This window comes from Pavona decussata, unplaced genomic scaffold, assembly GCF_977016875.1.
Source record: "Pavona decussata unplaced genomic scaffold, jaPavDecu1.1 SCAFFOLD_4, whole genome shotgun sequence".
Taxonomy (NCBI): Eukaryota; Metazoa; Cnidaria; class Anthozoa; order Scleractinia; family Agariciidae; genus Pavona; species Pavona decussata.
Window position 1 is genome coordinate 1,252,773 of NW_028145428.1, and position 12,149 is coordinate 1,264,921.

At 38.5% G+C, this 12,149-nt stretch overlaps 1 protein-coding gene across 4 annotated transcripts in view; it reads right to left on the reverse strand.

Annotated features, from left to right (window-relative positions):
- Positions 1–246: 246 nt before the first annotated feature.
- The window catches only part of LOC146489685 (MAM and LDL-receptor class A domain-containing protein 2-like), a 62,091-nt gene continuing 50,188 nt past the window's right edge, over positions 247–12,149 (reverse strand). For 3 of the 4 annotated variants that reach the window (XM_085103972.1, XM_085103954.1, XM_085103962.1), the window contains exons 34-40: positions 8,249–8,492; positions 7,566–7,708; positions 5,216–5,464; positions 4,461–4,738; positions 2,354–2,459; positions 1,708–2,052; positions 247–707 (exon numbers count right to left, since the gene is read on the reverse strand). In XM_085103972.1, the coding sequence (XP_084960098.1) occupies positions 688–707; positions 1,708–2,052; positions 2,354–2,459; positions 4,461–4,738; positions 5,216–5,464; positions 7,566–7,708; positions 8,249–8,492 (1,385 nt within the window). In that variant the 3' untranslated portion in view covers positions 247–687. The remainder of the gene's footprint in view (positions 708–1,707; positions 2,053–2,353; positions 2,460–4,460; positions 4,739–5,215; positions 5,465–7,565; positions 7,709–8,248; positions 8,493–12,149) is intronic. The other variant, XM_085103981.1, reaches the window with a different exon arrangement.

Sequence of the window (12,149 nt, forward strand, 5' to 3'; positions counted from 1 at the left end):
AAAATATACAAACTTTCGTCCATTCATCCATTTTTATGCACTGAAATTTGAAGCCAGCTAACTTAGGCATTCTTGTCATTGGCAACTCAAACCAAATCGTCACTGAGCGTGTGTGACAATTTATGCTTTTGTATAATCAAAGTAAATCAGCTTCAGTTTTATTTGCCCATGGAAGTGACAACTTTGCTCAAATCAAATCAGGATGCAAATTTTTTGCTTTGTTTGCCAAACATTGGCTATTTAGTAGGTCACACAAATAAACTTGATAAAATGTGTTCCTGCATGGTAGTCCGGCCGTTCTCTACCAACTGAGCTAACCGGTTGGCAGTCTTTTATTTAATATATATTTCTTTATTTTTATGCTAGACATGTCAGTGGATGATTATTATTCTGCTGTAGAGTCAACAGACAGCGTGGAAGACTTATGTGTAAGTCAATCTTGCATTCAGTGATGGTTCAGACAAAGCTACAGTGTACAAATTATGCAATCAAGTGATATATCCAAAGTCAAGTTTGTCCTTGTGATTTTTTTATTTTAGCTCTGGTTACAGTTTGGCAATGTAAGTTATTGTGATTGGCTACTAGTGATATTTAATTACCACAACCCTAGCGCGCGCTTAATAGCATCACTAACAGAATCTGTAAAGCGCGCAAACTGTGTTCGGCCACCTTAAATTGCCTTGCTGCTCAAAACTTTAATGAAATACCTGCAAATAAACAATGGAAAGGCAATAAATAAGAAATGGTATTAACATCCAAATAGGTTTTACAATAAATATTTTTGCATGTATTGCTTTTGTTAATGTTTTTGGTAGGCTGCTGGGCATTGTAAAATGATTCTTATTATTCCTTATTTCATTAATGCAAAATTGGTTAAAACTAGGAATTAATCCACCCCAAATACAGTAAGCTGTTAACACCGTCTTTCAAAGAGAATCCCAAAAAATACTCATACCTCACCAAAAATACTTCTTTCCCCTTTCCCTTAAGCATGACCTTAGGACTGGAGTACTCCACTAGATTGTTACTGTCACTGACAATAGATACCTAATAATTGCCATATTCTCTTTCTGGCTATTTTTTATTTTGCTAGTTTGATAATGTTTTTCATTTACATACGTTGCCTCTAAAGACTAATTTAGCAAAGCATATCCAACTGTCTTGTCATACAGACTACATTATTTAGCCATTGCCCAACACAAGATTGTTATTAAGAACCGGTTATTGTTGGATATACATGTATCAAGCAAAAACAATAGTTTGTGGTTATAACTGGTTATTCCTCCTTTATTGTTACCTGAACCAAAATATATCTCAAACATTTACCATTGGGGAATATCCAAAAATATTTTCCCTGAGCCAGCTCCTAAAATAAACTTGGACAAATGAGCCATTTGACATGAAGTACCCAACTGGTACAAATGACTCAGCCATCACAAATGACCCAACTGGAACAAGTGACCCAACTGGCAGAAATGATAAAACTGACACAAATGACCCAACCAGCACAAATGACCCAACAATATTCGACATTTCATGCAGAAAATAATTATCACCACCTATGAAAATGTTGGCCGGAGTACAGATACGGTAAGAACAGTCACTTTCTCGGCTCTTCTTAACGCTCTGTTTACTTTTTGAGGGAGAAGCAGATTTGATAGAGGCAGTGGTAGGCACACACATGCCTGATTGTATTAGGACTCCTACCTTTCTCTGAAGTGTAATATAGTTTCATCCCAGACCTTGTGACTTTGCCATTGCTGACAAACCTTATCTCCATTACATTTGAAGATGACACGAGAAAATCGGGAAATCGTTGCCCACAATATCTTCCAATTTTTCTCCTTCTCTTTGCCGGCCCGCTGTAAACTTCTATAAAGTCGTTATAGCAAGAGGGGTGATCTTCTAACTGAAACTCCAAGAATCGCAATTTAATGATGTTTCCACGTGGAACATGGATTGTCCAGAGGCAGCTAGTTAGAGGTGGATAGTAACCAGGGTAGTATGGGGAGAAAATGAAGCCTGATGAATTGGTAAATTTTCTGTTGCATTCTGACGAAAAAAAGGATGAAAGTCAACATGAATTAAGTATTTTGATTTAAAAGCAATAGTTTATATGGAAAATACCATGGTATTTTTAAATCTGATTTAAAAAATCAGGACTTCGGGACTTCAAAGAATGCATTGTTATTTTTATAGAAATCTTTTTTTCTTATAACTTCCTCTAAAATGAAGTTGCAAACCAGACCTTGTTCTACGTGTAATGCGCGTTTACGTGTAATAAATCAAAATATTCAGCGAATGCTTTGCTATAAGTACCCAATGTTATAATATCCATGTTTTTACTTTGTACCTTGTGTTGCTCTGAAGGGAAATGGATGGCAATATCCCGGAATGATGTCAACACCTCTGACGCTAACATAACCAGGTTCATTGCCCAAATCGGCTTCAAAAGAAACCTGTAGAAAAACGTTAAACATGTTTTATGCAACTTTATTTAACGCGGAATCGAATAACAGGCATATTTCATTTTTGACAAATTTTTGTCTCCACATAAAACAGACGAAAGCTAGACTTTTCACCGATGAAAGACGGCTAGTGCGTAAAATACCTAAATGTTTCGTGAAATTGTATCTGGCAGATATAAGCTTGGAAAAGTAAAAATGGAAATTGGTTTTTCTTTAATTTATGAATTGTAGTCTGGAGATCGACCATATTCATATTGGCAAACTTACCGGAGAAAATTTGGCAGGCACCAATTTTTTTTTCGCGATTTCTTAGAATTCAAAGCCTCTTTTTTTAAAAAGAAATGGCATTAGGGTAGAGGTAACCCTAACTATAACTAAATATAAGGTAGAGTTATCATTTATATTAGCTTCAGTCAGACTCAGAGGTTAGTGACCAAGGAAAATTGAAATGGAAACTCGGCTCAGGTTAGACAAAATTTCTTCTGCATTTGATAGAAAAGAACACGCCATTGGAGTATTCCTAGATCTTTCGAAAGCGTTCGACACGGTAAATCACGACATTCTTTTTGACAAACTCAATCATTATGGGATCCGTGGTCTGGCACTAGAATGGGTCAAAAGTTATTTTTCTGTGAGGACACAATTTGTCGAATTTAATAACGTTAGATCTGCCCCACAGGGCATTTCCTGTGGGGTGCCTCAAGGTTCTATTCTTGGTCCCTTATTTTTTATCCTGTATGTTAATGATTTGAACAATGCTTCCCTGCTTGATGCAATCTTGTTTGCTGATGATACAAACCTATTTATCTCCCATAATGATCCTGTTTACCTAACTAACACATTAAATAGAGAATTAAACAAATTGTCAACCTGGTTTGCAGCAAACCGGCTCTCCTTGAATTTAGCCAAGACTAATTTTATGGTATTCAAGCCCTGGCAAAAGAAGCAATCCTTTGAATTTCAAGTTTTCATAAATGAGCAGCCTATCCTTCGTGTTTCTGAGACCATGTTCTTGGGTGTTTTACTAGATGACAATTTGACCTGGAAATCTCATATATCCTTAACAGCAAATAAATTATCCAAATCTATAGGTATTATTCATAAATCTAGGTTTTTTCTCTCTACTCACTCCCTTCGTACTTTATACAATTCTATGATCCTTCCATATTTATATTATTGCAATTTAGCTTGGGCTGGTACCTATAAGTCAAACCTTCAAAGAATTGTAACCTTACAGAAACGTGCGTTAAGAATAGTAAGCAATTCCACATACATTGCCCATACTGGCCCTATCTTTAAGGAACTTAAACTCTTAAAATTTCATGATATCCATTCGTTTCAATTAGGCTTTTTTATGTTTTCATTCAAGAACTCTACACTCCCTTCCAAATTCAATAACTTTTTTTTACTGAATAGTCAAATCCATAATTATAATACTAGGAATGCTCAGTCCTTCCGCTTGCCACTGTGCAGAACGAACACCAGGAAGTTTTCAATTTACTTTCAAGGTCCAAACTTTTATAATTCGCTAACTTCTGACATAACTAGTTCTCCCTCCTCCGCTTCTTTTAAAAGAAAGCTTAAAGAATTTCTTCTTTCTAGGTATTAACTTCTGTAAGGCTGTAATTCTTAACTAACTAACTTACTTAATATGTGTATGTGTACGTGTGCGCGGTCAAAGTTAATTTACCATAAGTCCATATTGTAATTCTAATATAAGATTAGTTAAGTGAGGAAGCCTGACTTGTTATAAGCCTCGTGGTTTCTTTCAGGTTTCCTCGCCATTTATTTTCTTTCTTCAATTTTTTTCTTCATTTTTTCTTCCCATCTGTAAATGTTGTGTATATGGCGAAATAAATATTGTATTGTATAGACAAGCCCACTGGGGAATTCTGAAACTCCAAACCAAGCTTTTTTTTATCATTCCGGCTGCATAGATTATAAAAATACCAAGGAGTACTTAGCACAAAGAAAGCTAATTATTACCCTTACCCTGTATTTTGCCACACTCGGTACTGCTATTCTTCCATATTTCCACATCCCATCAGTGTTGTTTGATTCGTTCGCTGCCCACATTAATCTCCTTGTGTGGTGTGGCAGGTGTAACGTTTGGTAAAGACGAAGTACCCGTCTTCCAGAGCCATACATGAGATATCTGAACCGCACGCAGACAGATTGACCTGTATAGAATCGCTCGTAAAGTGGACTTTTAAATACAGATCTTTCAGATGACTGGGAAGTACTGTTACTGGATACCATGTAGCGATAGCCTATTATGAGAAATACGAATAGAAAAGCAACAATTGTTGTGATACGAAAGCCAATATTTAATTAGGACGCACTGTACTTGATTAGAAAGTTACATTCTTAAAGCAGTGCCTGAGCACAAGGTCCCTTTGTATGACTTTATGACGTGGGGTAATTTTCGTTACAATTGTGGGCTGCAACGTAACCATGCTAGATATAGACTATTAGCAAATCTACGCATATTATGTGTAAATATGAAATTTTAGGACAGCTTAAATGTTTATAGGTATTGAGACTATTCATTATGTCCGATTAGTCCAAGCGAGAGTTGATCGCGTGATAAAGTCATACAAAGGGCGTCAGGGTTTCGGTTGTTTTCTGTTCAATTTTTTCTTCTCACAATCCTACTTAATTCTCTCCTGTTTACATGAAAGGTTAAAGGCCTTTACGTAAACTTTACAACATAATTTTACTTCATGATATAATTTCGAGTTACCCACCTTCGTTGTCAATACACAATGCCGGTTTTTGAACGTTCACATCTCCGACGATATTATTCTTGAAACGCGACCAGGATATGATGGAAGTTAGAGGGTTCACACCACAGCCTTGTGACATCCACTTTATGGCACTGCTATCTAGGTATTTGTTAAAGATGTTTACGTAGCTGATCAATCCGATAAATTGGCCAGCCTTGGGATCAAGTTTTGTCTGTTCCTCTGTTACTCCAATTATAAACTCACCCCTTCCTGTAGACGATAAGTATCAATGTTCGTTACTTTATTTTGGTATTGATACGATTTGGGGGAAAGCATACGAAAAACATACCAAAAATGAAAATTCGTCGACACGAAAATTTAAACGAAGGTTAAAGTCACACGGGAAACAGTTTTTTATAGCTCTTGAAAAATTAGATAAACAGTCAGGAGCCCAGTGAAATTTTCAAAAGTTTGCTTCATATTTCAATTGCTGCTATGGCGTTTATTCTAAGGCAGTCCATTTTAAAACGTAAAGCTTTAAAACACTTCGTTGTCTTTGTCAACGTTTCTCTCTTGGGAGAACGAAGGTCTGTCCGGAGCTTCAACTAAGCTGCACGAAAGATCACAACAAGAAAAGCAAGAGTGCCCTGAAGTACGGGCAACCGAGTCTTTAAAAAAAAATCGTGTTTCGAGACAAACATTTGTGAATAAATTTGATGTGGCACGCATAGTCAATGTCCATCTTATAATTTAGTGGCCATTAGTACCTTATTCCGCCCGGATGGTTTCATTTAAACAAAACTAATTGACCTTCGCAGCCAAGGAATGTTTTTGTGTTTCAACGTTTGGCAGTTATTGGATTAATACTGATTTGAGCAGTTTTAACGCTATTTTAATTTCAATATTTTCCACTAGAAATACAAATAAAAGAAAAAGAATCCAAAAATAAAAAAGTCAACAGTCAAAACTTTAAAAGAGGGGTTGCCTGTAAGAATCGAGAACCGCATGCATTTCAGCGACCACTTGGTCGAATTTCTGATATTTTGTCTGAAGATACCATTGGATTAACTATTTTCGGAAATCATACTTTTAAGTTCCAAGGTATTTGATTTTTAGGAGGTGTTTACATGATACCGGCGCGACTTTCCTTCCGGTACGAGTTCACTCCAGTTCCCTCTTGTGGCTCTGTATTCGTTTACATGACACCAACACGAAATTTCATGCGAGAGCGAGTCATACTGGTGCGAGTTCACCCCGGTAACTGTACCGAAGCGAGATTTTAATTCCGGTACGAAAACTCATTCCGATGTCATGTAAACGTGGTACGGCCGCTCGCTCAAGCGTGAAATCACTCTCCCGAGAGTAAATCCCGAGAGTATGAAACCGGTGGCGCATGCGCAGTCTTTGATATCCAATTCAATATGGCGTCACAATCACGTCGGTCGACATGAAGTGTCCCTTCATGTAAACACGGTATAAAATCACAATGTCATACCGGTATCAAACTCGTACCGGTGCGAGTTTTCACATGTAAACACCCCCTTAGAGAAAATTGCAAAAGTTTGAAATGCGGCCTAGGTAAGGTCACGGGCCGATGAAAACCGCGAAAATTTAGGTCAAAGGATGAAGCCCCGTTCACGGTGTAAAATAACTCAATGAACTTAAAGCTTTACACAAACCTAGACCAACTATCCTACAAGAAAATTAAGACAATAAACATTCCAAACTTGCTAACTGCTTTCTTAAGCATGAAGGTTTGTGCACGCTACTCAAAATGGCCTTGAAACCAATGCTTATTTTCATTAAAATAAAAGTAATTTAAGTAATGTAATTTTCTTTAAATTAAATCTCATATCTCAAAAGACAAAGTGATTGTGAGCCGCAAGTATCGCACGCAAATTTGGATCAGTGCTTGAAACTTAGAGCAAATAAAATTCATTTCTTTGTCTTAATTTTAGTGGAAATAAGCATTGGTTTAAAGGCCATTTTGGTAGCGAACACAAACCTTCATGCTTTAGAAAGCAGCCAGCGAGTTTGGAATGTTTATTGTCTCAGTTTTCTTGCGGGATAGTTAGTCTAGGTTTGTGTAAAGTTTTAAGTTCATTGGATTATTTTACACCGTGAACGGGGCTTCATCCTTTGACCTAAATTTTCGCGGTTTTCATCGGCCCGTGACCGCACCTAGGCCGCATTCCAAACTCTTACAATTTTCTCTAAAAACAAAATACCTTAGAACTTGAAAATATGATTTTCGAAAATAAATAGTTAATCCAAGGGTATCTTCAGACAACATATCAGAAATTCGACCAAGTGGTCGCTGAAATGCAGTTCTCGATTTTTGCAGGCAGCCGCTCTTAAGTAAATCACATACCAGGAATAGCTTCTCCGTCAGAAAAACCACTTCCTGAGAGAATTGACTTGTCATTGTAGAAAGTAATTTTTCCTCCCTTAGAAGCCCAAACCATACAAATATGATGCCAAGCGCCGTCGTTTGCTTTTGAACTCGTTTTTGTCCTAGATGAAACCAAATAAAAAGAAACAAATTACGAATATAGGCACATCAAATATATATATAACCATTATTGTCTATCCTCAAGATGTTGCCTTCAAGTTTCGCTAATATACTGCATACTTCAGTGCTGCCCAAAATGAAGTAAATGGGAGTTTTTACCCTAATAAATAATTACAGTGCTTTTTTCAGGTATCTACAGCATGTTCCACGTGTTTTTGGCACCGCCACAGTTGTGAATTGGAGGTCTCAAAACGCTTCCTAGTTAGGAATGTAACACTTTTGTCTTGAAATCCTCTTCCCCTAACCCTACTAGAACAGTTGGTTAGTCTTCCAATTGACTTAGTAACTCTAAATCAATTTAATGTTTACATTCTAATATTTTTGCATCCTTTTCTTTCCTCAGTAGGCCCCTCAAAGCAACGGCGAAGAAACAAAACAACGGCAGAAGCAGGACTCTTGGACAGTTTATATGCTGATACGCAAACTGTCCAACAGTCCTATGCGGCATGGATATTACACAACCAAACAATGAATCCACTTACGAACTTTGCTTGCCAATATAAACGTAGAATCCTCTGTAGTCCAAGAGTCCAATGGCAGTGATAATCTTCCCGTCATTTTCATATCGTACTCTGTACCATATGGGAGTGCCTGCACTAGTCTTGTCTGATGTCTTCATCCAGAAGCAGATGGTAAACTCAGTGAGATCGGGTAGATCAGTGATGTTCACATAGGCAGTGTGATTCTCAGCAAACTCTAGTTGATAATTGCTTTCCATCGGAGGACCTGTAAGAAGTTGGAGTTTTACTGATGCTGTTCAACATTTGTAGTGTGCTTTTGCTTAAATCTAAAGGAATACATTTTTTTAAAATTACCACTTATTAAAATTGTAATATATTAAGTTCCCAGAATGCTCAGTCTAATACATTAAATACCCAGAATGCTGTGTAATAAAGTTGTTATTGAGAACCGCCATGCTGCCTAGTGTGTTTTAGGCAAAATATTACATTTTGGCGACGAGGATTGGAATTTTTCTCCACAAATTCAATAGTGTATGATTTTTAGACAACACTGTGTGTGTTGTGGCGTACAGGATGACCAGCACTAGTGCGAGTGGACTATTTGGGCGTGTAGGCGAGTTCAACGCCGGGCGCGAAACATTCAATGCTTATGTAGAAAGGATGGAGATGCTCTTTACCGCTGATAACATTGTGGAGACAACGGGAGAGGGAAGTGCTCAAGCCAATCGAGTGGTAGCAGATAGGAAACGTGCGATTTCCTTACCGAAGTGGGACTGGAGGTTTATTCGACCCTGAGTAACTTGTTGGCGCCTGCCAAACCGAAAGACACGTGATTCACTGACATGGCACGCGTCTTGGAAAAACATTACAATCCGAAAGCGCTCAAAATCGCGCAGAACTTCCATTTTGGTACCCGAAATCAGAAACCCGATGAGTCAATCAGTGGTTATGTTCTAGCTTTGAAGAAATTAGCCGTCCATTGCAATTATGGTGAATTTCTGGATCGCGCCTTACGAGACCGTTTCGTGTGTGGGCTGAGCAACATCAAGATACAAAACAAACTATTGAACACTGAGAGCCTCACGTTTGAAAAGGTTTGTAGCATTGCCAAGCCATGGAGATGGCGGAGAGGAACCAGCACCCAAGAATTTCACCCAACAAGCAGTGAAAGCAGTCAAGTGAACAAGCTAACAGGACAAAGCAGTAAGAACACTGAACAATCATTATGTCTTAGGTGTGGGGGTAGTCACCCAAGTCAGTCTTGTAAATCTAAGTCAGCGAAATGCTATAAATGTTCTAAGTTAGGTCATCTAGCTTCTGTTTGTCGTACTAAAGATGCCAAAAGAAAAGGCAACGTACATAATGTGCAGTCTTTAGAGTTAAGCAACAATGCTGATGAAAATGATGATCAATCAGGAATTTATACCTTGTACTCGCTTGACACTAACAAGCCAAATTGCAACAGTTGCACCGTGGAACTTGAAATCAATGGGAAACTATATAAAATGGAGATAGACACTGCTGCAGATTACTCCATAATGAGTAAAAGTGAGTATCTGGAGAGATTTGCAGACAGGCCCGTGACCCCTTCAAAGGTAACACTGAAAACCTACACAGTGGAGCGCCGGGCTTGATATAGTGGGCGAAATGCAGCGTAACGTTGTTTATAAGGGTAAACAGTATCTTTTACCAATTGTTGTAGCTAATTACAATGCTAAGCCCACTTTACTTGGTAAAAACTGGCTGCATCAAATTAAGTTAGCGTGGGGTGAGATATTCAGTTTCTCTGGTGGAGACCCAGGTAGTGCTAAAGATCAGCTGAATGATTTGTTGTGTAAACATAGTGAATTGTTTACTGACAGTTATGAAGGTATGAAGGGCCCCGAGGCACATCTCACTATGGAAAGTGACGCAAAGCCTATATTTGTTAAAGCACGTAGAGTTCCATATGCTTTGAAAAAACAGGTCGAGAAGGAGTTAGACAAACTTGAAAAAAATGGGGTGATTAATAAAACTGACAAGTCACCTTGGGCTAGCCTAATTGTGGTTGTGCCTAAAGCTGATGATACCGTTAGAATTTGCGGAGACTACAAGTCGACTATCAATCAGTCCGTTGAGGATGAGCAATGTCCTGCCCACCACTCAGGATTTATACACTGCCCTGGTTGGTTCTAAAGTATTTAGTAAGCTGGATCTGTCGCATGCCTATTCTTAGTTGAATGTTGACAAAGAGAGTCAAGAATACTTGACTATTAATACTCACAAAGGTCTGTATTCTTATCTCAAATTACTCTATGGTGTCAAGTCATCCCCCAAAATTTTTCAAGCAAAAATGGATCAAATTCTCCAGGGAATTGAAAAATGTATGTGTAAACAAGATGACATTCTAGTAGGGGGAAATTATTGACAAGAGAATCTTAAAATCCTTACAGAAGTATTGGACAGGCTGCAAAAATTCAATTTGCATTTAAAATTATCTAAGTGTGAATTTTTGAAACCTGAAGTGATTTACCCAGGACTGAGAATAAGTGTCGAAGGATTGCAACCAGTGGAAGAGAAGATTAATGCAGTGAAGAGAGCCCCTGCGCCATGTAATGTGAGTGAACTCAGATCCTTCCTAGGGATGGTCCAGTATTATCATTCCTTTTTGGCAGGGCTAGCTACAACATTAGCACCCTTACACAGGCTTTTGCAGAAAAATGTTCAATGGGAATGAACGGAAGACTGTCCGAAAGCTTTTGAAGCCTGTAAAGAAGGCCTTATCAGTGATTCACTGTTGATCCATTATGACCTGAATCGTGAACTAAGATTAGCTTGTGATGCGTCAAGTTATGGGTTGGGAGCAGTACTTAGTCATGTCATGGACGATGGTCAGGAAAGGCCAATAGCTTATGCCTCTCGCACACTAAGCTCAAGTGAGAGAAATTATGCCCAGATTGAACGCGAAGCTTTGTCTATTATATATGGGGTTAAGAAGTTTCACCAATTCCTATATGGACGAAAGTTCACATTAGTAACGGACCACCAGCCATTGTTAGCTATTTTAGGCCCCAAAGCCGCGATTCCCACGCTGGCAGCTGCCCGTATGCAGCGTTGGGCGCTCATTCTTTCAGCATATGACTATCAGATTGAATACCGTAAATCTGAGGAACAGAGTAACTTCAATGCGCTTTCCAGGTTGCCTCATGAAGATTCTAATATAGGTAGCGAAAGTGAATTTACAGTGTGAGCGCCATTAATGAGAATTTCCCTATAACTGCAAAGGATATTGGGAAGGCTACACTATTGGACCCTGTACTTGGCAAGGTATTCGACTTAGTCATCAGTGGGTGGCCTGAAAAATGTGATGAGGAAAATTTAAAACCCTATTACACTCGTAGACATGAGCTCTCTTGTGAACAAAATTGGGTTCTTTGGGGCTCCAGGGTAATCATTCCCCAAGTGTTTAGAGAGAAAAAGCTAAAAGAATTACCTTGCGAGCAGCCTGACATGTGTGCAATGAAATCAATAGCTCGCACCTGTGTGTGGTGGCCAATAATGGATGAGGAGATTGAGAGAGAAATAAAATTATGCTCAGTTTGTCAGAATGTGAGGAGCTCCCCACCTAGTGCTCCTCTGATACCGTGGAAATAGGCTACGCGACCTTTTCATCGTATTCACATTGATTTTTGTCAAAAGGTTAGTGACTATTTTGTGGTGGTGGTTGTTGATAGTCATTCTAAATGGATTGATGTACAGCACATGACCTCAATCACTGCAGGGCACACCATAAATGAGCTGCGTCTGATATTTGCCCAACATGGTTTGCCAGAGGAAGTAGTATCAGATAATGGACCACAATTTATTTCAAACGAATTTGCCGAGTCCATGAGCTGAAATGGCATTAAACACACCCTAGTTCCCCCTTACCACCCACAATCGA